Source organism: Acromyrmex echinatior, chromosome 5, assembly GCF_024713525.1.
Source record: "Acromyrmex echinatior isolate Ae372 chromosome 5, ASM2471352v2, whole genome shotgun sequence".
Taxonomy (NCBI): Eukaryota; Metazoa; Arthropoda; class Insecta; order Hymenoptera; family Formicidae; genus Acromyrmex; species Acromyrmex echinatior.
In genome coordinates this window covers 4,422,547-4,449,893 of record NC_141856.1, presented here as the reverse complement: position 1 = coordinate 4,449,893, position 27,347 = coordinate 4,422,547, and the positions used below count along the sequence as shown (strand labels likewise).

The following is a 27,347-nucleotide window of genomic DNA, read 5'->3' as shown; positions in this document are numbered from 1 at the left end:
CGTGCAGTGCGATCAAACATCTACATTTGAAAGGTTTAACGCCGAAAGAAATCAATGTCGAGTTGGATAATGTTCATAGCACATCTTCACCAACGTTTGCAACTGTATACAATTGAACGAATGAATTTAAACGTGATCATACATCCACATGTGATGCACCTCGTTCGAGACGTCCAATTGAGGCTGCTACGCTAGAAATCATCAATAAAGTCCACGATATTATTTTGACTGATCGACGAGTGAAAGTGCGCGAGCTTATTGAGGCCACAGGCATATAACATGGCACAGTGATTTCAAGTTTGCACGAACAATTAGGTATGAAAAAGCTATCGGCAAGATGGGTGCCGCGTTTGCTCACTATGAACCATAAGCGCGACAATTTCAAAACAATGTTTGGAGATGTTTCAACATAATCCAGATGAATTTCTGCGTCGATTTATTACTGTGGACGAAACATGGATCCATTATTTCACACCCGAGACGAAAGGACAATCAAAACAATGTACTTCACCGAGTGAACCAGCTCCGAAGAAGGCGAAGACCGTGAAGTCGGTTGGAAAAGTGATGACTATAGTTTTTTGGGATGCACGCAGTATAATTCATATCGATTACCTTTCGTCGAAGCAAACGATCAATTACTACGCATCCTTATTGGACCGTTTCAACAACATTCTAAAGAAAAAATGTCCCCATTTGGCGAAGAAGAAAGTGCTCTTTCATCAAAACAATGCACGAGTTCACACATCCAGCACCGATGGCCAAATTCAATGAATTCCGCTACGAATTTTTTCCCCATCCAGCATATTCGCCAGATTTAGTCTCCTGCGACTATTTCCTATTTCCAAATCTGAAGAAATGATTCGCAGAAAAGGGATTCACCACCAGAGAGCAGCTCATCGCCGAAACAGAGGCTTATTTTGAAGAGTTGGACAAATCATATTATTCGGACGGCTTGAAAAAGTTGGAGAATCGTTAAGATCAAGTGTATCAAGCTGAAAGGAGACTATGTTGAAAAAAATCGATCAAAAAAAATGTGTTTTATTATGTTTTTCTAAAAACTTATTGACTTGCCCTCGTATTTTCAATTTATAGCGATTCATGTAGAGCAACTAACTCCGGCAAATACGCCGCGTTGGAGGACCACAGAAGTCAGAAAAAATAGAAGGAGTGGGGGTAATTTTCCCGCAACTATTCTGTTACATGCCTTTATGTTATATTAATATTGTATTACGATTTCAATTTCTTACTGTTAATATTAATGAAATTATTGTGAGTTCAATTGATTTGTCACTTTAATAAGTAACGCCATCATAAATTAAAGTTTACATAAAATGATTACTATAGAGCGTGTAAAAGACTTAGTTATTTCGTGATACATACGTGTAGTGGAGCATGGATAGTAAAGCATGTTGTATAGCAAAATACAAGTGCTTTGCTTTCATATTCTTTGTTTAATTTGTTGTTTTGTATATCGCTGTTTGGGATATACGGCATTTTTGACAAACGGAATTTATGCCCAAAATATACAAAATGCGTACATTGAGTTCAGTGCACCAAATGCAATAAACGCATTATATGAAATATGTTCCTCATGTCATAACACTTGTAATATATGTAAGAAAAGATTATAATTATTATTTCATATACATTTATTATTCTTATTCTTTAATAAAACTTTATAAACACATTTTATAAGTTACTTTACGTCTTATTTATATGCATTATTTTTAAAAATTTTTTATGAGTCATACAAACCCTCCCCCCCTCCCTTTGAGTAACCATATATCCCACCCCTATGGGATATACGGCAAAAATACAAGCGTTTCAAAAAGTTTATTTTTTAATATGAAAAATTAATATTTCGAATTTCTAATATTTTTTTCATAGTAGTAGACAGTAACAAAGTTTTTACTGATATAGGTCGTTTACTTTAAACATGTAATTAATATTTAATAAATTAAGTTTTTAATAGGTGCTTATATCCTATATTAGAAAAAAATATTTTCAGGTTACTCAATAACTAAACTTTTTGAACAGCCGACACTTGAACTAATTTTTTTTTGTAGTTTAGGATACCAGATTTTATGATATTGAACTATATCTTTCCTTTAAACATTTTTATTTCAGAGTTTTTTACATTTTTATATGAAACAATATATTTTTCGATAAAAAAAATATTGATTAAGGGATCAAGCTCCAATGATTTTGACTTTGACATATATTGTCATGACCCTGAGTGACTTTCAACAAGTTTTAGCCGTCGCTCATCTTTTGTCAAAAAATTATAAATAAAAAATGTTTTAAGAAATAATATCTTTTATTTATAACTTTTTTGGAGGCGCGCGACTTTCACCCAAAGCGATTCTCATTCTATCTTCCCCTCTGCTTGGGAGCGCACGATTTCCACGCGAAGCGACTATCTCCTATCTTCTCCCCTACTTGGGGACTCACGACTTTCACCCCGAAGCGATTTTCACCCTTCTAAACTACATCCACCTATTAAATTCTACCTCGTCTAATAGTGCGTAACTTTCTTCGCGAACATACAAGTTCACTGCTTTAGCAGAAAATTTGTTTCTAATGCGAAGAATTTGCCTGTTTAAAGCAGTAAATTTGTTTTGAAACAATGAATTACTGCATGTTTGTAAAGTAGAGAATTTATTTGGAAATACATACTAAGACATATCTACCTGTTTGTTTGAATTTCTTCGCTTAAATTCGATAATATTGCTCTTTTATCGTCAGTATAATTTTTTCAAAATTTTTTGTTAATAATTTTTTAACGAAGAACGAGCGACGGCTAAAACTTGTTGGAGGTCACTCAGGTCATGACTTCGACAACATATATCAAAGTCAAAATCATTGGAACTTGATTCCTTAATCGATACTTTTACCTATTTTTCTCATTTTATTAACTATGTTTAGTTAACAATTTATTTACAATTTGTTATAAATATATAAATATATAAATACTTTCTAAAGATGTCAAATATATGTAAAAATCTTTTAATAATTTATATATACTTATAAAAGTGATGAAAATTAACATATATCCTGAAAAAATGTGTGGTATTTATTGAAAAAATTTTTCAATATATCTTATAGGACCATATATGCGAGAAACACATAGAAGAAACCTATAGAAATCATGTCTTAAACGGTCTAGCTGGATTTTAAGTGCTTGTACGATTCTGTGTGAATTTATGTAGGGTATCCCATTTTAATTTCTCCAAACAAATATCTCGAAAAATATGGACGAATAAACTTCCTGCTTCAGGACCACCCACAAAGAAGTCCAGTGGAGTCAGATTAGATGATCTGGATACCCAAGGCACTACTCCTTCACGTCCAATCCATTGTTATGGAAAATGTTTGTCTAGCTAAGCTCGAATAGTTCTGCCATAATGAGCTGGACATCCATGAAACCACATTTCAATCCGTTGCTGCAGGTGGATGTCTTCTAAATAATCAAAGAAGTCAGTCTCCAAAAAATCTGTATATCTGGCTACATTTAATCTATCGGGTAAAAAAAATGTCCCTCTAGATAAAAACAAACAAAAAAAATTTTCATCTGAAAAAATTATTATTATTTTCGTGTATGATTTTAGCGACGATAATACTTTACAGATGAACTACGTTTTGTCTTTTTTGTAATTTTCTCCAAAACGAAGCAAAAACGAATATATCTCTACAGGACTTTTTATTTAATTCATCGATTTCCTACTGGCAAAGTTTTGACATTTAAGTTCTAGAGACTCTGTATATGTAGTCTCTTAAAATGCGCGCCGAAATGATTTTTCGGCTTTGAAATGCAAACTTTAACTAAATTACCGCAGTGATATCACGGGTTAAATTGATTAATTTATTAAAAAATTTTTATATAACTTTTTTAGATCTAAATCTAAGAATTTCAAAAGCGAATTTTCCCGTGATTCTGATACTTCCCAAGATAAACAATATATCATTCGAATCCGCTTGAGTAGCCGTTTAATATGATATATAATTTTTACATCTCTTTTACTTTTTTATTTTGATCTAAAAACGGTCTTAACTTAAAAATAACTGTAACATTCTAACGTATTACAATTAATCAGAAAATATATTAAATTTGTTAATATAGAGTTTCTTTTACTCATACAAAACTTGAATGGTAAGAGGATCCTAAAGACGATTAATCATATTGTAAATAGAACTTGCACACAGACGATTTATATGTCATTGACTACATACTACTGCATCAATATCTCACGTATATATATATATATATATATATATATATATATATATATATATATATATATGTATATAAATATATAAATATATGTATATATATATATATATATATATATATATATATATATATATAAATTTTCATATAACAATAACGTTTTAATTAGACGTTTAACAAGTAAACCTATTTTTCCGTGATTCGCCGAATTTAAACTTGATACATTTATAGAACAGAAAATAATAGACACGTATTTTTTTATATCGGCAATGGCGCAGGTTTAAAATGGTTGTATCACAAAATAACTTTTTGTAAGATTTGAAGTTTTTACTATTTGATGATAATAATATTCTCTATACATATATATCATTTTGAGGAGGATAATTAGGCATGTTCAAAAGATAATTGCATTTAAAGTTAGTATTTTTAACATATGCTAGACAAGGAGTTCCCTGTGCCAGACAAAGAGCAACAGTACATTTTCAATTATAGCGCAAAAATATTTAGAAATTCGCTCAAAAACTAACGGACTATATAATATAAATCTCCTAAACCGAAGAAAATGGGGGATAACCAGGCAAATATTAATTATAAAACCTTAGAATGTTGCTTTACTACTTCACTAATATCCACTTCACTTATCAATTTATTCTCAAATACCGGCGCACAAAAGGGGAAATAAAAATTACTGTTGGGAAATAAAAATTATTGTTCAAAAATTGCGATCTGCAGTAATTTTTAAACAGTAATTTTTTTCACTGCCGAATGGTACTCTCATGCATAAAAATTGTAAAAATATAAAAAAATTATAAAAACAAAAAAAATATAAAAATATAATAATAAATAAAAACAAAAAAAAACGGAATGAGGATAGACTCTTGCCACCTCCTCGTCAGTTATTCCCAGGTTCGGCAAAGAGCAAAATTATTTCTCTTTAACAGGTCGCCATATTGTGTCTGCCATTTTAAATTCTACATTTTTTACATTGGATTTGCTTTCAGGAAACATGAAAACTCTTATCATCTTAAAATTCAGAAGTAATTGTAATAGAGTGAGCTAAAAGAAATTAAGCAAGAAATTAAGAGTAGCTTATCATTATAAGGGTAGCACCCTTAAACTTGCACCATTGCCGATATAAAAAAATACGTGTATATTATTTTCGTTTACTCTGCAAATGTACCAAATTTCACTAAATTCGGCATGTAACGGAAAGGTAGGTTTACTTGTAAGTCTAATTTTAAGAACTTCATAATGTTTCTTCGTGCAAACTAAGAGTCTATAGACTATTATTTCGTAAATACAGATTGCGGCTTTTATATGAAGTAAATTTATATGAAGTAAATATTGTCATGACGTGACAGCTCTGGAGCGTCATTGGACTAAGAAATGATAAAGAAGATTTTAATTCCGAAATTTTTTGTCGTTCTCAGTCCATCAAATTCAAAATATAACTGCAATATTGCAACATTACAACAATCGATTATACAAACGACTTAACGATTCCTTTAAGGCGATCGTAAAGACGATTAGTCATAGTGTAAGTACTTACGATTTATGTCATTGATACATCATTACATACTACTATATTAATATCTCACTACATAAAAATTTTTTTATAACAATAACATTTTAAAAATAAAAAAAAACAATACATTTAAAGCTACTGAAAGTCAAGGCCGATAAAGATGCCAACGAATAAATTGTAATCTTCTTTATTCTGTATAAAATAATGTTTTAATATAGAGGAAAGGCCCCTATTATTAGACACTGAGTTCATTTTGGATAAATACTAGAAATCTGTAGGCAGAATTTTAAAAAATAATAGGTCATTTAGAAGGGAATTTAATAAGCTAAGATAACGTTATATAAAATTTAATTCGAATTCCTTTTTTTTTAAATTAAAAAAATGTAAAAAGTGAGCAAATCGCAAAGTCAAAAAATTGTGCTCCTAATATGAGATGTCCCGAGAAATCGATAGTAAAACGTAAAGTATATCAGTATTTCAATTAAAAAACTTTATTTAATGTTTTTAAAATATAAACAAACATAGCCAACATGCGCGAAAAATAAGCATGCAATAGATATATAGAACTCGTTTTTAGTTGGAACCAAGCATCGCAGAAACAGACAGTCAATGTTCATTCCGGTTGTCTTTTTAATTATTGTACAATAACATTTTAGCAACAATTTTCACAGAAGCATAAATTATTTATTAAATAATAAATAAGATTTAAATGTTCATCTCAATAAAACTTGAAGACATCCAAATTCTAAAATCTTATTTTATAATAACTACAGGCATAATATAATAATGAATTTTCTACTGAATAGTTTTCAATCCAAGAGCAATAAATTCATAGTGGAACCAATAGAGCGTTTATTAGTTTAGCAGAAACACTGCTATCTCATATTAGGCGCTTTCCTCTATGTTTAAAATAAGTTCAATTCTAAGAACTCCACGTTGTTTTTTGTGTAAACTACTAGTCTGCATAGACTATTATTAGGTAAAACTGCATAGCTTTTACATAAAGCAAATGTTGTCACGCTGTGACAATTCTGGTATTATGGACGTATTTGAGGGAGGGGGAAGGTCAAACCTCACCCCTGAAATTTTTTATTAATTATTTTATTTTGAAAGAATCGCACATCCCGATAGCACATATCCACTCACATCGGTCAATGGCTAATAATTTTTTATTGCTTTATTAATGAGAATATTTTATTTTGAATTAACCAATTAGTAATGTACTCTATCGAATGCCTTTCTTTCATTTTTAATTGTAAAAAACATACATTTACTTTCGACTTTATGTGAGTTTTTTGCTGTTATATATAAAATATTTTTTTCTTTTCATTATAAGACCACATAAGTAATTTTTAATACTTCTGTTAGTTCGAGCATATAATAATAATATTAAAGAATTAAACATTTTACTTGTAATAACTATATTGCCCTTCTTTTAAAAAAATATCTCTAAAGAAATAAGTAAAAAGCTACATGTTGTACGTAATATTTTTTTTCTTCAAAATGAGGTACAAGGAAGCATTAAAACTGTAAAATATCCAAATGGAATTCATTAACATTAAAAATTATAACAACATGTACAACAAAAATTGGTGCAATGACAATTCTTTTCAGTACAATATCAAAACTACCTTCTTTTTTTTTTATTCTTATTCCAGTTCACGCATTTCTGAGTTGATAGAAAATCCCTCTCCGAAAAAAATTCCATACGCCCATGTCTACAACGCTATATTGAACTAAGAAAATGGTAGACATCAGTTTTGAAATTTTTATCGTTCATGGTATAAACTCTACCTCACAGATACGTATTAATGCGTATACTTTATAGAAAAGGATTTTCGAATCTATAAAGGAAGAAATTATTATATAAAATATATTATATAAAAATATATTTAAAAAAATATTATATAAAATATATTATATAAATTATTATATAAAATTATTATATAAAAATTATATTATTTAATCGGTAATACAGACGATTTAAGATCTCCCATAATGTAAACAAGAAAAGTGAGTTATTCCCATAGAAGTAACCCAAAAGAGCAGTCAGCCAATCACAATAACATCATGTCCTATTATACGAATGATTCATCTTTCTAATGTCCTTAACAACATTCACCAGAAAGACAACAGCATTGCCAGTTTTGTCATTTGATTTAAGTGTGTCCAATAGTAATTTTCATAATTGTGTCAATTTAATGTATAATAGAAATCCAAATCAATCTTCTAATAAGATATAACTCGATAGACTGGAAAGAAATAAAAATTTTATCTATCATAATAATCTAATTATTATTATTATAAAAATTATTTTTTATAAATTAATGTTCTGTTCTTCAAAAAATAAAGGAAGACTGATAGAAGAAAATCTTTTACAAGTAAAAGTTTATCTGTAGTATTAGGTTACCATTTAAGTAATTTTGCGGGAGAATTTTTTGAATATATTTGACATTATTAATATAAATTCAAGTATATTTATATTTTAAGAATATCCATACTTCTATTTCTCTCGTGTTAATAAATATATAATGTCTGCGCCCTTTATCCTCTTCCGGCTATCTCATATCAGCCAAGCTTCTGTGAATAAATAATTCGACAGAAAATTAAAAATTCAAGATGCCCGGGGCATGTCTGTACTTGTACAGTGAAATGATGCTACTCTATGTATATTCCAGAAAAAGATGATTAATTGCTTGATAATATCGTTTCATGAAAAAGAGAAAAGAAAACTATGGAGACAATTTTTCCCGTTAAAAACATATTTAAGATGCATTTTGCATTTACTTTTTTTTTCCCAATAAATTGCGCATTTCATAATAATGAAACAAGTACTTTGTTTCTATTTTAGATAACAGAAGTTATTGTCATACTTTATTATTGATCGTTTATTCGATCGTTTATCCAAATTACTTATACAAAGACACATTGAATGTAAATTCGATATATAATTTTAATATTACACGAAGCATAATAAAAATAATTTTGTAATTTAAACAAAAATAAATTTACTTTATAGATTTTTATCTTGCTTATCATTTATATTATAATATCTAAAGTAATTTATTTAATCTGATAATTTTATTTTTAATTGACGAAAACAACTACACATATAACATATGTAATTATACTAAAAGTAATTTGATAACTATAACATATAAGGAGGGTCTCATATACGTCTTAGGATATGCTACACAGCTCTTCAAATTGTTTCATAGATCATATTAGATAGAGCTGCAACAACAAATATATGTATCTCTTCTTATCCTTATAGTTTTTAATTTATAGTTACTTTTAATATATATGTTATTAGATTATATATGTTATGTGCATGTAAGTTATTTTTCTCGTTCAAGAATGGAATTATCAGATTAAAGAAATTACTTTAGATAGTAACATCTCTTTATAACATGGCAAAACTAACTCAGCAAGTTGCGGAATTGTCACGTTCGTGAGCTAGTAGTAATCAAGACCGAAGGAAATACAATGGTAGTAGTAATAGCGACAGTCTGAAATTACCAGCTACGTCTCTTTGCGTCGCATAATTTACCAATTTGCAAGAATTCGTATTGCTATGAATATTAAACATGAATTAAATTCATGAAGTTAAATTCACCAAAGGTCCATCCTGTACGAAACAATCGATTATCTTTGATATCAGATTAAGAGGTGGAATTAAATACTCTGAAATGTTAAAATACTAATAAATACGTTGCTAGAGAGTGATTGACAGCGTCACGTTGGCCCTACTCTCATGAAAATAATTTGTTATACTAGAGAAGAGAGTTAAGTAGATATCTTACAAGAATGATTACAATATGCTGTGCGTAAACTCATCATATCACCAAAATATATGTCGACCCAATTGAAACTGAGCTCTGCGGCTGGCCGATCTGCGCTAATTAATTACTGCACTACCAGCAAATTCATTACAACAAACACTGTTCCTAACAATGGTAGAGGCGAATGTTTAGCTACATTATCCTCGCCGTCCGTGTCGCACGGCCGGAATTGGTCATATTGAACCGTATACGTGTAAATTTTACGTGGTCGGAACGCTATGCGTATTTCGCACCTACATATTTTCCATCGAATTTGATAATTACAGCGGACAGAGTTGACGCGCCACAAATAATTATTATCATACGGCGCAGCGAAATGCGATTCGCCACATTGTATATATCAAAAGTTTGCTCCTGCATGTAACTGACCGCAATTAATTCTCTCGTTGAAAAGCGAAGTTAATAATCGCGATTATTTACTCCAACATGATCTATATTCCAACAATATCCAACGTAATCTGAAGCAACAAATACGAGAATAATAACATTCTATTATATGTTTCTTCGCGCATTTCCTTTTAAAGATATTATTTCAAAAAAAGTCTTTATAAAATATTATGCAAATTTAGATCGATGAGAATAAATATAATTAAATAAGAGAATTCCTATACTCGGTCAAAGCAAATCCCAGATAGCCAAGTCTATAGAAAGTAGATTTTTTAAATGTCTGCTACACACTATGCTAACAAAATGACAACAGAATTAGATGTACATAATATTGTTGACAGACTGCTAGAAAAAACATAACAGAATCTGAAAGCGTCAGATAATGTTGGCAGGATCTGCCAACAATTTGCCTTCACATTATGTCGATACAGGCGATGTTAACAGGCCTAATGCAGTTGATAATAGACTGCCGTCATTTTCTGCTCGAACCTGCTAGAAGACTGTAGACATTTTGGCTATCTAGGATCTTATTGTTAGTTCTAAAATACAATTTTTTTGAAAATCTATATACATATCTGAATCTGCAAACTGCACACTGAAATCTTTTTTGATCTCGAAAGGCTATTATGGTTATAAAAATATTAATAATTAGATATTAATGAAAATTTTAAATCTGCAAATAATTTTATTGCAAAAAATATTGCCTTAGCTAGGCTTTAAGGAGATCTCCTACAAAAAAGTCGATTTTTTTGTTCATAAATTGATAATACAATTCTTCAAGAATATGTCCCTAAAATTTTAGAGTGAAATTCGAAGTCCTTGGATATAAATTCAGCGCTTACACGGGTGCATGGCGCGCAGGTACAATAAGTAATTAAAAAGATTATGTGTTTCGCGGGTTTCCTCCGCGTCCAGAATCATTCTTGAAATGCCAACGTTTCGTGAACCTTGCAGTTCACTTCATCAGGGTGAAGAGCAGCCTGATACTGAATATCAGACTGCAAGGTTCACGAATAACGTGAACGTGGTTCACGTTAGCATTCCAAGAATGGATCTGGACACGAAGGAAACTCGCGAAACACATCTTTATATAGAAAGCATTCGTGGAAGCCTCAAGAATATTATCAAGTAATTAAAAACTTTTTTTTTATTATAATTTTAGAATACTCTTAAGCCATTCAATTTTCATCCTGGAAATTTTTTTCTACGTCTTATAATTTCTCTCTCGGTGACATTTGCTTCGAAAGAAAAAAAAAACGTTTTTTTCGAGAGAGTGTTACTCCCTAAATCTCGAGATAAGCACAAACAAAAAAATATGAGTCTAATATTTTTTCATGCTCTACAACATATCCAAAGTTTATTAAAATTGGTGAGTGTCAGTTCCTTTGTTAGTAGCTCATAGAATGGCTCAAATTGCTCAAAATTAATTCCATGAGGAAGCTGAATGATTATTGTATGTTCTCAGAATAACAGATTAGCCTCGGAGCATTGTAAGTACTCAAGAACTAAATCGAAAACTTTAAATCATTTGTATGCTATTTAGATGCTAAGTTAGATGACTGCAAAAGCAGTACGCTTGTCACCTTGTGCTGCAATTTTCTCTTCAATTTTACAATTAATAAGGTCTTGTAAATTATACATATTATTAATCTTGAAAACACCTTCCTCTATTGTACGTATACACACATGTAAAACTACGAATTTTTACATTTCAGATAGTTGCGTGAAAAATTCTAACATATTGATGTTACGTTAACGATAGTTGATGGGACAGATATTTTTCTTTAACGTGTACCTCTTATTTTTTACGTTCATTTTTATTCATCAAAATTATTTCGCGTTGATAGCAAAACAATTATGAAGAAAAGTGGCATACCAAGTTTATTTTGCAAATGTGATGAATCTGTAAAATTATAAAAAGGGAAAAAATTGAATGTTATTAATGTCAATATGTTAGAATTTTTTATGCAACTACGTAATCGTTACATACACTCACATTATATTAAATTTAATATATTAATATTGATATTAAGTGAGAAATTATAACATTGTCATTTTTGTTGGTGTTTACGGAAGTTACATTATGAAACATTTGTATGCACGCTTCAGTACCAATTTTATACAGTAAAGCTGATTTTGAAAGTTTTCAATCAAGAATTCCAGCATCAATTCATTTTTGTCTCAAGTTTGGATGGCAAATGTTGTGCAGCAATATCCTTCTTTATTAGAGTTTGTGCATTTTGGAGCACTGCATCTAGCAAGCATTTTATAATATGCACAAATCCTGTTCAAATATCTGAAATGTTCATAATTTTATTTCATGTGAATATGTACAATAGAGGAAGGTATATATTTCTCTCCAAGATTAATAATATATATCACTTACAAAGACCTTATCAATTGTAAAATTGAGGAGAAAATTAGCAGCACAAAATGATAAGCGTACTGCTTTTGCAGTCATCTAATCTAAACAGCATACCCCCACCATGGCTCTACGGAGCTTGACGACCAGGTCCAATCAAAGGAGACCGGATCACGTAATACAATTTGTCACCATCTCCCTGTGAGGCTGTCTAGTAACAGAAGTCTATGATACACGCAGTCGCACGTTCGTGTCAATTTTCGTATAATAAATTCGTCACGATAAAATATCTAAATCTAATTCTAAAAACTCGACATTGTTTATTCATGCGAACTATGTGTCTGTAGACACACACAATTTCGTAAATACAGATTGCAAAGTTTTTATGTCATGCAAATGTTATTATAATATTGACAGTTCTAACGCACATTGGACTAAGAAATGATAAAGATCTCAATTTAAACAATTTTTTTTTTGTTCTTGACATAAACTCCATCTCACAGACGCGTATTAATATATATGTTTAATCCTGGAAAATGATTTTCAAATTTATAAACGAAGAAAAAAGTAATTGTTATACAACTGTTAAAATTATTGCGTCTAATCACAGACGATTTTAGGATCTCCTTAATGGAATAGTATTAAGAATATTTTATTCTAGATTTTAGAATTTTTCATTTAACAAGAAATATTCTTTTCTTAAGAATAAATACGATTGGCTCTATCTTGATCAATCTTATTTTATTCTAGATCGAGAAGTAATAGCATTGAATACAGAAATCTTTTCTGTGGATTTAAATTCCCACAGAAATATTTAAACACTAAGATTTAAGTTTTGATTAATATAGGAATGTAGAAATATAGCAATTCTCTTATTTAATTAGCTCTTTATAATTTTAGATAGGAATCAATTTTTTAACGCAATTGTACGCATGGCGTTAAGCGTGAGATTAATACATTTAGATTCAGTTTCATAATTTACAATTAATACTTAACTAACATTCAATCTATTCTTCATTTCTAATTTTTGAATAATTTTTTAGACTACATTAAAGTATTACGTAGTTCATATATAGTTTATATATATATATATATATGTATATGTATATATGCACATATATATAAAATATATACATATATAATCAGTGATGAATTATCTATTAAGGCCCAATTCTACATCTCACGATTGATTCTTAGTAGGATTTAATTTATTTCTAATCTCTTTCCAATTTTCTTGACTTAAGAGTTAACTATGAATTATAGAACTGGATCTTAAAATAATTCGTTACTAATTCGTCATATATGTACACATAAACTGCGTGGTTCACTTTAATAAGTTCAAAAATTATTTACATTATATTAAATTACCATTATATAATACAATTTTTTATTTAATAATAATTATATCATATTATTACGGCAATAATAATGATAATGTTGATGAATATTGTTAATGAACATGATAGTTTTGTATAGAATACTAAAATATAATAATTATTTTGGTAAAGTGATATTTCGCATTGTTATACATTCAAATATTGATGAATCGAATTTCGGGAATTGTTCCCTTGTCACAGTGACGAGAAACGGAAAACACGATACGAATAAGATAAGTAAGAAGTCGAGGGGTTGGAAGATAATGAACGTTTCTCTATAGCGAACTTACACTCTTCGTTAACTTTGAGAAAAGTGAGGTAAATTCGCGGAGGCGAAAATGTCGATAGAAATACCCTGGAGATATCGCGGTCCAACTATAGAATGGTTAATTATAACGATAATTAGCGGGCACTTTTGCGATGGTAACTTCCGGCTCTCAGACGTCGATTCTTTACTTTGGATTCCATATCTCAAACTCGAGTTTGAAAAGTATAAATGGAAAATGATTTTGTTGTAATTAGCTCCCCAGAATTGAGAAACTTTGTTAGTCTCCATACAGTGACTTTGACGTGATATATACAAAACACCATACAAAATACTTTTACTCCATATTACATTGAGTTATTAAAATGACAAGAAAGCATTCTTTTTGTCATTGAAAGAACTTTCAAAGAACGGCAAGAGAATTTATCATAATAAGATCTCATAAAAATTATTTTAGAAATATTTCTAAATTAAAACATTTCCGAAATTAAGAAAACATAATAAATTTTTATCAACATTTTATGTTTCAACAAGTAATAATAGATGTTTCTTGTAGAATTTTTTATACTGAAAAGGTATATGTTTCTTATATGTAGACTACCTTTCTTATACGCTCTTGGTTTATTTTACGATGTCGATCCCGTATAGTACACCGCTAGTGAGTTACGTTCTTTTTATTTAAAGATTTATTCCGGCTTATTTACAGTTTACATTATTTTATCACTAGCACATAGTATTCTTAATTTTCCAAAAAAATAAAATTAAAAAAAAAACTCAATTTTTTCCATGTTTTACCAAAAAAATTCTTTTAATAATAGATTCTTATTCGCCCATATTTTAATTTAATGACAGAATTGTTGCTTTAAATTATTTTAAACCAAAGCATCTTACATAAAAAAAATAGAATTGTCTCCGTTTATGCATTTATTAACACATGTATAAAGTAATAAATTTATGTTACAGTATTATGTACAATATATAGTTTCTTTTTTTAATTAATATTCAATGTCCTTACCAAGAAAGAGAGAGAGAGAAAAATTTATTCATAAATTCTAAAAAAATTTTTATAAATGATCGTAATAGGGAACTTTATTTCATTAATGATTCACTTATTAGAATTCTTAAATATAATAAAGAAATTTAATTCAATGAAATCATTGACATAAAGGACAACAAAAAAATTTAATTATCTTAATAGAAAAGTGTGGTAAGGAAAAGTATGGTAAAGGAAAAAACCAAAATAAATTTTTTTCCCAAAATTTTCGAGAATTTATTCGGACTAAGGACACTACTAGCACACCTAGAGCTCTTTTTTATATATGGTCTTCTAACTCCATGATGGAAATATAACTTGTTCGACATATGTGATTTAAAATAATTTAAATATTCTTACGATTAGATATTTTTCTATGCTCTGAAGAAGGCTCAAAATGAATCGTAACATATAAGTACATAAAAATTTAAAGCTACATAATTCGTAAAAAGTAGTTCGCAAATGCAGATACAAAATAAAAATTTGCGTTTTGTGAATAGCGATCTACATAGTGATTTATATAGACTGAACTGAATTGTCACGTTAATTTTTATGCTGCGACGACTGCGTTGATCAATGACAGAAAAGCAAAGAATAGTGGAAATGAATTTTGTATTTGCTCATTTATCAGCAAAGAGCCATCCTTTTTATAAATTTTTGTGATACGCAAAATATCAGAAAAATAGTAAGTTTCTTTAACCTGACATAAATTAAAATGTTAATGTTTTAAAATAGCGGTTGATTTTTATCTGTGTGTATTTTACGTGCGATGATCGTCATTCTATGTTAGCATTTGCGATTTGCGAATTATGTGGAGATAGCTTTATAAATTAAATTAATTTTGCAATTCATTTTGTATTTTTGCGCACCAATTTCCGTGACTCCTGTTGCCCTTTCCTATTATCTTATTGTTTCTATATGCTTTCTGTAAGTCAAAGATGCAAACAATGTAAGTCGACACTAGATAGTAATATATAAAATTTGCATTGTTATCAACAATTACAGGCGTTTTGATCACAATTTAGGTCATCTTCAGTAATACAAAGAAGTGTTAGCAAATTTAAATATTGAGCATTATAATAATTTTTAATACAATATAAACGAGGTGTTTTCTGTTGAGAAGCAGAGATATATTGAGTAAATTCAGAAGTAATCATCCCTGAATAAAATCATTAACCATCTATTGCATTTGACAGAATACATATTTCGATAGTCGGATATAAAAAATTATTATTTGAAGTATGTGTTCTGTGTGTGAGTTATCAAATCAGAATATCTGGTAAAATGTTTATTTCGAAGAGTTCTTAATTATAAATAATGATATTAATAATAATATATTAATAATATATATACTTTTTAAACAATTTCACCACCAAACAATTTTTAAAAATTTCGCTTTGAATTTCTTATCTGATAAAAGTAAATTCGTAATATGTAGCTATAAGATAATTAAATATTTTTTACAATATATGAAAATAAATGAGATACTATGAATTCCCTTTTTTATTATTTATGTAGAATTGTAAATGATATATGAAAATAATAAAATTTACAAAATTTCTGTTTTCAAAACTCCAAGTAGTGATTCTTATATATTACTCCGTAAGATAAAAAAAACTTTAAAATTGTTTAAATTTTAATTTTTTTAAAAATAAACTTATTTTTTCAAAATCTGTAAGTAATGGAATTTTTTTAACCTTATATTCTTTTTCAATTAAAAATCCGTAAGAAATATCATTCAAGTGTGTTGAGAAACAGTAACTATGTTAAAATCAATGGAACTAATTATACAATAGGTCTATTTTCTGTGGCTAAACTAGTATTTTGAAACTTACAATGAGATAGGTGTTTGGTATTTAATAAAAACGAAAAAGTTCTAATGCAGTCTAATGCATCAGAAATAAAAAACAGATCTAATGATGATTTATTGTTGAACTACTTGGAAGAAATATAGATTACCAAATTATCTGTGAAATACGAGAATAGGACCTTCACGAACAATCTAGTCCTGATGTTAAAAATTTAGATCGCTCGTTGCTGTGAAGCGACGGATTTCTCGAAAGCACTTGTAGCAACGTAACGACGTCGTAGAAGCGTTTAATGAGCCCGTGCCTGACAACGGATTCTCTCTTTTCTGTGATTTCAGCCCTGCGAGAAATCGAGTGATTTTCGCTCGGTACAATGCGCCGCCTTCAACAATGTGCCATACAGCGGGCAACTGCTCAAATGGTATCCCCATTACGACCCGGCTAGGCCATGCGCTTTGATCTGCCGCGGCGAGCAAACCCTCGAGAATAACGTTAGACGGTCGCGACAGGAAGTGCCGTCGGGCGAGAAGACGATGCCGCGCGATTCTACGGATAGCCTGCTATTTGACAGCGACGAAACGATAGTGGTGGAACTAGCGGATAAGGTGGAGGACGGCACAAAATGTTACGCGGAGGGCACGGACGTGTGCATAAGCGGCGAATGCATGGTGAGTGAAATTTCATATTAAATCGCTCACTTGCTACAACATAACTAAAAAAAATATCATTGCTTACTTGCAGAAAAAAAACGAAAACAAAGAAAAAAGAGATAAAATAAATTTTAGAGAAATATAAATACTTTTATTTCTCTACGATCAATTATTATATCAAAATTCCAAAGTTATAATGATTTAAAATATTCAAACTTATTTTCCGGAAAACTTCGTTTTTATTGATGTAACATATGAGCAAAGACTATTTGTCGATAAGATCATGATGCATTTTACAATTTTTGACAAACGTTTTCATATAAAAAATTGAATGTAACTATCAAACAATATTTCTGTCAAACATTAATATTAAATTAAATGTTAATCAATATTTTTCTCAGAATTTCTAGCAAACAAAATGTTACTAGAATGCTAGCAGTTTACCAGTGGATTCGAACAATATTACGGCAGATTGACATCAACTGCAGCGCCCGCATTAAAGCCATGTTCTGCTAGAAGAGAAACGTCTGTCGACGTAATCAGACAGCAGACTTGCTAACGGAAGTACAGAATCTATCATTTCATAATTATTTAAATGGAACGTTTTAAATCAGGAATCATTAAAATACTTACAAAAAGGCAGTTTATTATAATCAATTTGCCATAATATTCTGTTAGCAAATTCCATTGTACAATCTTAGCCATAAATTATAAAGTATACTAAATTTATGGCATTTTCATTAAAAAAAAACGGCAATAAAAGCCAAATAAAATATTAAAATTGTTGTAAAATATGTATTATTTTTTAAATTAAAGAATATATATTATTTTTTAATTTTAAAACTTTTTTATTTACTTTTTGTTACATATAGATATTTACATCAATCTATGCTTTATATTTGTGACCAAGATTGTATTTCTATCAGCAATCTATTAACAAAATTTGCAGATATTTTGTAAAATGTATCTATGTATCGTCAACTGACTAACCGAAATTGAATCAAGACAATTTAGATTTGAGGATTAACAGATATGCGTTTCGAGACTAAGAGTGTATGTACAATGTATGTCAAATGTACATTTTATATTCTTTTATAATCGATACATCAAAAAATCAAAACAATCAAGTTTTTTCGGTAGACATTTTTTCATAAAAGGACAGCACCTTCAAGAATTAATGACCTTAACATCGTCGAAAAGTTTCCGGACATGGAACTTAAAATTACATAATATTCAAGTCATCGGTAAAAAATCATCGCAGACAAAAAAATAAAAAAGCATTTTAAAGCTGAAATTTATACTATAGCATGCTTTTAACCGCTTTTCGAAAAAATTTTGTCTTTACAATTCTGTATCTTAATAAATACGTTGTTGTATTTTCTTACGATTTTTCTTGATTAAATTACGCAATATTGAAACTAAAGCTGCATTGTTAAATAATCAACGGTAAAATTTGATAAAAAATCATCACATTAAAAACGATCAGAAGCTTAAAGTACGAACTTCGAGCTTCAAAATACATCTTTAATTTTTTACGATGGTATTTCACCAAATTTTAATTATGGTGTTAATTTTTAATTATGGTTTAATTTTAATTAATTGTGAGCTATGCAGGTTTAGCTTCAATGACGTGTAAGTCAAGAAAAATTATAAGAAAATTTTTAAAAAATTTTATTTGGAGGTAAATCTTTGTACTGTTTTTCCAAAATATTGAACTTTTTAAAAGAAAAACTTTTTATCAAACTCTGCACTGTTAAATATATATGTAATTTTAAAAAATACAACATGATATTTATTAAGATACAGAACCGTAAAGACAACATTTTTTCAAAAAGTGGTCAAAAGCATGCTAAAGTACAGGGTGCGTCACCAAAATCCGAACAAATCGAACAAAACAAAATGTTTTTTAAACAAAATGTTTTTAATGAAAAATTAAATATTACAAAAAAATCCTTTTACATAACACTTGAGGGATCCCTATAGAGCATAATTATTCGATATATCCTCCATTAGCTTGAATGACGCCTCTATTCTCGGTCTGAAGCGTTCGCACGCACGCTGTAATGTAACGCTGTCCATGCCGACGAATGCTGCCTCAATAATGATTCTTAATCACATTAAGATGCTGAGATTTGTTTGTGACCCTTTCAACTACGCTCCATACATAGTAATCCAAGGGATTTAAATCTGAGCTGTTGGGAGGCCAGAATGGGACCGAGGCAAGCAACTCCGCTTGTCCTGGCAGAGCATCTGTCATATCTTTAATGTGTACGATTTATATCGAAGGTCCTCCTCGGCAATTCGACGCATTGTTGGCTTGCTTACACCAACAATGCTAATTTTCGCAACGATTGCCTGGGTCATCCGAAATCAGCGCCATTTGAGCCCTTTCAACGACTGCGGAGGTCCTCGCGGTGCGTTCTTTCGAGTGACTCTTCCTCGCTGGTATACTGGAATCTTCGTTGGACTGTTCTAAAGCCGTATATTTTGCCACAATATCATAAACGGTTGATCTCGGGTATCCAAAGAACCGAATTATTTTCGTTGCTGAGCACCCAGCGCAAAGGCCTTCGACGATCGCGGCTCTTCGATTATATTCCGCACTTGGTTTCAACATCGCGACCATTTTGAGAATATGACTGTTCATTAAAAGCATCAGGTTTTCTCAGACGCCAACAACAATCTCTGGCAGAGGCACAATATAACGGAAAATTTAAATTTAAATTTGTCCGGATTTTGATGACACACCCTGTATAAGTTTCAAGCTTTAAAAGTGCTTTTTTTTGTTAGCGATAATTTTTGTACCGAGTTACGATGATCTGGATATTATGCAATTTTAAGTTCCATATCTGGAAACTTTTCGACAGCAGTGTATGTTGTCAAGGTAATCACTTTCAATGACCTCCAATAGATTTTAAGATACTTCTACAATATTCTACACAATTCGCAAATCGCAAAATGTAGTTCGCAAATGTAGACGCAGAATGAAGATTTGCATTTATTTTTTCATTGTATTTATTTTTTCAGTTAGTTTTTGTCCGTGTGTGCTTGCGTATGGTGATCGTCTTTCTGCATTATTATTTGCGAACTACATATTGCGATTTGCGAATTAACTGAATAACAAGCGACGACACCCTTAGCCATCATTTGTTATTCATTAAGATGGTTCTTTAGTAAAGTGTCGAAAATTTAAGGTATCTCACCAGCAGCGCAACTGTAACTCGTTATGCAATCGTTATGTACTTATAACGACAGTTGCACAGATATTTTATATCGTAAAAAAGTTGCGCAACTATCGTTATGAGTTCATCTTCTTTAGTCCTGTTGCTCGTGTGATGCTCTCATATCATATGCCTGTGGTGCGCGATGGTTGTACATATAGTTCATATGGGATCTATAGTTTAATGTCGATTCCGAATGACGAAGGTTTTGTTTAGAGAAGTGTTCTTGACAAGAATACTCTCGGTGGATTGCCGTTTCTTTCCGAGAGGAGAGTATATGAAAATATTTTGGTTTTACTAGGAATCAAACCCGGGATCTCTAGTGTAGCAGACCAGTGCACTATCTACTCTGCCACACTCGTTCTCAATGAGTTCATAATGACTGCATAAAGAGTTACAAAATACAGATCTAGGGCTCATCCAAAATTACAAATATCTGTATAATTTGGATAAAATATTAAAACTACGTGTACATCTTAATGAGAAATAGTATGATACATGTTGCTGCTGATAGTAAATCAAGAGTTGCATCTTCATTGAACGAAAACAGGATGAGATTATGCTTATTTTTTGAGGTAAAATATGCAAGTTTATGCACGTAAATATTTTTCCATAATGACTGATATAACTTTTTTTGTGATCATTATAATAATTTAATTAATTTTTTAAACTATTATAATCTCGTTCTTGAGGAAAGTCTATGATAAGATTTGTGTGCAGTTAGTTAAAAAAATGTCTAAAAAAAAGCCCTATCTGTCACTAAGTTATACGTAAAAGGTTAGCTTTTCAATTTTTTTTCTCTCTTATTTCATCGTTAATCTACCGTAGAAATTTACACACGTAAATTATCCTTCAATTTTATTATATAAAAAAATTAAACATTTCTAGTGTAATTCGATCTAAAGAACTACTTTAAAAAGTTATTAACAAAAAAACTTTAAAAAATATCTTATTTGTGTTATAATGTTATCAAGAACTACAATGTTAAGAACTATTTTACCCTCCTCTCTTTATGTAATGACTTTCCATGCAAAGCGAAGTCCTACCTCCTCCATCCTTGTCAAGGAACGTCCGACTTTCTTCGCCAAGCGAGGTCCACATCACGTTCCCTGCTTAGAAAATCGTTACATCTTAGAGAACAGTATCTTAAAAAATTAATGATCTTGACAACATATTTTTTAAGATGCTAACCTTTTGTAAATATATACTGTTTGTTTTTGTATACATATACATATAGAACTAATATAATACCATTAATATATTCAATAATGAATATATTAATATATTCATCTTGTAAACAGAAAACGTGTAAATCCATCTTTAATTCAAAGATATTATACAATTTACATATTACATGCTTTTTAAAGCAGCTTTTTAAAACATATTTCTGTCGAAATTTTCAAAAAAAAAACATGAATTTTGTAAAAAAAATTGATAACAATATATAACGCAATTGAATTATTCAATTTAATTGTTTAAAGCAAGAAAACTACACTGGATCTTTTATGTTTAAATATTATTTATTATTTCAAATACTAAAAAATTAAATGTTTCGATCATTTCAAAATGATCCTTTTCAATAGTTAACAACAAAATTATAACATTCAATCTTAAACAAAATTAATCAAATTGTCGTCTTTCTTAAGGATCATTATCTGTTGTAACGTTAAATCAAACTGACGTAGATTAGAATTTCGAATCAAGGATCCAGTGTATTGACAAGATGTGCAACTATGTATCATCATATCTTCACAATATCACTGTGATCAGGAAACCAAGAGTCTTGATTTGGAAATAAGAAAACTTAAAATAAAATATAAGGGAGACCGCGGGGCTAATAGACTCATTTTTCAGTTTCGAATTTTTATAGACGAAATTAAGAGACTTATAAAAAAAAATAAATTCGACATTAGTTACTACATTCATTTTAATAATAAGGGGAGACTGATAACTGATATGAAAAAAATGCATTTTTCTAATGCATTCCATCTGATTCAATTAGCCCTGGGACCGGGATAATTCGACTAAGATTATTAAAATAAAGATTAATGTATTTTAAGCTATATCTTCGGCTACATATTAATAAAACTTTCATAAAAATATATTTTAAATACAAACGTTCGCTTCGCAGGACAAAACAATGCTTCTTTTTGCAAAATTTGTTCATTTCGTGCAATCGAAACGTTTAATTTTTAAGTATTTGAAATAATAAATAGTATTTAAAAGTCTAAAAGATCCAGCGCGGCTCTTCTAGCCCTAGAATTAAATTGAATAATATTCATATAAAGCCTAATATCGAAATATTAATTTGCAATTGAATCGTGTCAGTTATAATTAAATAGCAGTATTTTCAATAGTCTAATATCAATTAAAGCATTAAAGTCAATATGATGAACGAGGCTCGAAATTATACGCACATACGCATGTACTTACGCACACATCTTTTTGAAATCTTACTTTAGGGTTCCAAAATTCAACTCTGTCAACTCGAGTATCATTTTATTCTTGTTGATTACCGAATGTTAAATAAAGATAAAAGATATTCGGAGTTGACAAAGTCAAGTTTTAGAACACATCCCTGCATGGACAGATGGATTGAACTGAGACCTTGGCGTCATTATTCTGCGCTTATTGTGACACGTCATTGATCCGTCGCTTAAATTGAAAACCAACCATACTCGACTCTTTATCCCAATGCTCTCAAATGTCCATCACAGTACGGCATAATGTAGAAAAGAGAATATAGCATCTACTTCATCAACGCGGCATCACATATCAAAACACAAATTATAAATCGTATATTCTTCCAAAAATAATTTCAATCGCAAACATTTCGATCCAATTTCAGATCCTTATCAATGCTCACATATAAAATGTTGACAGAAATTAGTCAGCTAAACATAGTGTAACGGCGATGTCATTGCACTTTCCGGTACATTATACAATTTATTGAGTCATTATATAATAAAACATAAGCAAAAATTTTTTCGTGACTTATATGACATCGAAATGTTAAGCTGTTAATGCGTTAAACGTCGAATCTCATCTGACGAGACAACAATAAAAGACACAAACATATAAATTATAGAAAACATTGAAGGCGTCATTTAAACATAACTATGCTATCGTATACTTTATCCAATAATTCTGTAAATTTAATCCATTAATTTGTTGTTTGATAAAAATCGTTTCTGAGATGAGTCTCTTATTCAATATTTTTTCTTCATCTAACAATAAGTAAGATGCATATGTTGTCCCAATCAAATTCATGAGAATATTTTAATCGATGTTCCGTAATAACCGAGCGCTGTGTGGTATTCCAGTTATCATTTATATTATTTAAAATTCATATTAAATCGTGAGGAAAATTACGTACGAGAAAGCATATACATATAGGGTATACTATTTTAATCGATCACCTCAAATATCTCTTGAACAGTGCGTTTTAAGGAAAAATGTTTCAGACAAAAGTTTGGGACTTTGAGGGGGACATAAGATGGTGCCATTGGTTTGATTTTGGGTGGCGTCGTCAAAGTCAGAGCAAAGTCACTTTGAATTTTTTAAACGGAACCTCTCATTTTGTATTACGTATTCTTGTAGCTTATTTCAAGCTTTCCAAAACACTATAATTAAGTTCATTTTCATTAAATATTTTCAAATTATAAGGCTTGCAAGTTATAGCACCGACAGCATTAACATTACCCAAGATGTCCGATCAATGGTTAAAATTTCTTGAATGTTGTTCAGGATCATGACCTAGATAACATTTAAATTAAGATCGAGGTCATTGCAGATTGTTCCTGTTATTTTTATTTTTGCACTAAAAATTCATTTCTACATAAAAATAAAAATAGGAGATATAACCTCCAATGACTTTGAACTTGACAAATGTTATTCAGAACATGATCCTGAACAACATTTAAGAAATTTTAATCGTCGATCGGGTACCTTGCGTAATGCTAATGCCTGCGGTGCTATAATTTGCAAGCCTTATAACTCGAAAAGTACTTAATGAAAATAAACTTAATTACAATGTTTTGAAAAGCTCTCGAGGTAAGCTACAAGAATACATAATGAAAAATGGGGAATTCCGTTTAAAAAATTCAAAGTAACCTTGCCCTGACCTTAACGACGCCATTCAAAATCAAACCAATGGGACCATCTTATGTCCCCTCAAAAACTTTTGTCTGAAACATTTTTCCTTAAAATGCACTGTTCAAGAGATAATCGATTAAAATGGGACACCCTGTATATGTACGCATGCAAATATATATATTTTATAATCACATTTTTAGGACCCCACACTATATGAAAAATTGAGTTCCAGTGAAGTGAGTTGGTTTTCACATTATAGCTTATAATGAGGTGAACAAAAAATATTATATACACATGATTTAAATGAATAATTTTTAAATTATGGTATATAGGTATATCAATTAAAGATGCTCACAAAGCACAAGTTTTATATCTTTGATACACCTAGAGTGACCAGACGTCATCTTTTTTCCTGGATACTCTTTTTGGTACTCAGAGAAAGCGAGAGTACCGGAAGCTATTAAGCCCATCGTACGTGAAATACATAATAAATTAATCACTGGTCATTATTATGTATCTGTAATAAAATATTTGAAAATTATAAAGTATCATTATATTATATTAAAATCGGTTTTTTTTGCTAATATTAAATACATGTTTTTGTTGTTCTTGGGATTTTTAAATGTATTCTTTTTCTTCTACTTTTAAATTCAAATATATTATATACTTATTTTGTACTAAAAATTTAATCTAAAGTGACCTTTTTTTTATTCTATTTTTAAGTCCTTTTTTGAGTGTTCTATTTTTGTATTATTTTTAAATCAGGAATGTCGTAGTTTTTACCTAGATTGGACTTAATCATCTTAGATATAGACCATAATTAAAAAAACTATCCATTACTGAGTTTTGTGTCTGTGACATCTTTTTTTTCATCACATTATCTAAAAATCTAAATCATACATAAAAATTAATTTACAATTTATCAAGATCAAATTTTTCATATAATTAGTAATTTTTTATGTTAATTTAATTAAAATATGAATTTAAACAATAGTAGATATACTAGGCGGGTTCTAAGCCATGGGGCTAGAGGGGAATGCGGGGTGCGGGGAAGTACTTGTAGGCGCGGGGAATACCTAACGCGGGGGAAAGAAAAGAGGGGGAAAAGTCTAATCTCCTACACAATAAGGCTCCTACACAATAGGACTCCTTTTTTTGTTATCAAAATTAGACCATGTTTTTCTTTAAAAATGCATTGATAATAAAGGTTTGAATTTGACCATGACATATTTTTCTTTTCTTTAAAAATGTATCGATAATAAAGGCTTGCATGTTAGAGAAAGATAGAGCGCGCGTGCTACGAGTGAAGAAAGGATGGAAGAATTAATAGAGTATGAGTTTCTTTTGTATGATACAGTTTTTTTCAATTTTTATGGTTTTTCCTGGCGCGTCGAGGCAAAGGATGGGAAGTAAAAGACAATACACATGAAATAAGGCGAACAAAATGTTTTATTTACATCTTATTACATCGGTTTTCGTACTTATTAAAAACTAAAGCTAATAGTTCGCAATCGATGAGCTGATGTCCATTGAAGATGTCGCTATCACATATAATGTTCTCAGATGCGATGTTGTGTTGGAGAATCGCTTATAATAAAGGCCTGCATGTTAGAGAAAGATAGAGCGCGCGTGCTACGAGTGAAGAAAGGATGGAAGAATTAATAGAGTACGAGTTTCTTTTGTATGATACAGTTTTTTCAATTTTTATGGTTTTACCTGGCGCGTCGAGGCAAAGGATGGGAAGTAAAAGACAATACACATGAAATAAGGCGAACAAAAAAAATGTTTTATTTACATCTTATTACATCGGTTTTCGTACTTATTAAAAATTAAAGCTAATAGTTCGCAATCGATGAGCTGATGTCCATTGAAGATGTCGCTATCACATATAATGTTCTCAGATGCGATGTTGGAAAATCGCGTATACTTGGTATCTACCGTATCGACGAGTCGAGCTAATCGTTCGAACGTTACATCGACACACCCGTTAAAGTCAAACATACGGCGTAGCGTCGGTCATCATAATGCGTACCGATGAAGAATCGAGACGTACGACCGTAGCATAGTTCAACATGAAAACACTGACGGTTAGCGGTCCAACGCTTATAAAATTATTCTCGTATTCGTTTCGAAACAGCTTGTAAATATTTCCTCACTGCTCGTAGAGGCTCTTCCACGTTTCGAGAGACAGCGATAGTTCGTGTCCGCGATGATCTCCAAGGGCGATCTCCACGTAACTCGGTGGGCCAACGTTGATTCCAATTTCCAAAAATTTGTAGCCCGTATTCGTCTGATCGTAACGTCTGCTCAGTAAACGCACCGCACGATGTTCCGTACTGTGTACATACATAATGTTAAAAAACGTTTCTTTTGTGCATAGAATGTTGAAACTTACATGTTATATTCCTTCTTCACATCGTACGATGCACTGCTCTCTTTAGCATACATTTTTTCAGCCGTTCGTACAAGCGGGTATCGTAAACTGATTGCATCCGTGTAAATAGTAATACTTTACTTCTGGAATCGATAAGAGAAGACAGGTCCTCCCCCCTCTA

At 30.4% G+C, this 27,347-nt stretch overlaps 1 protein-coding gene across 3 annotated transcripts in view; it reads left to right on the top strand.

Moving 5' to 3' along the window:
* The window catches only part of nolo (ADAMTS-like no long nerve cord), a 529,289-nt gene that overhangs the window by 325,902 nt on the left and 176,040 nt on the right, over positions 1 to 27,347 (top strand). For all 3 annotated transcript variants that reach the window (XR_015545180.1, XM_087406490.1, XM_011068727.2), the window contains exon 5: positions 17,165 to 17,494. Coding sequence is in view for 2 of the 3 variants with exons in the window: in XM_087406490.1 (XP_087262616.1) it covers positions 17,165 to 17,494 (330 nt within the window). In the remaining variant the exon portion in view is untranslated. The remainder of the gene's footprint in view (positions 1 to 17,164; positions 17,495 to 27,347) is intronic.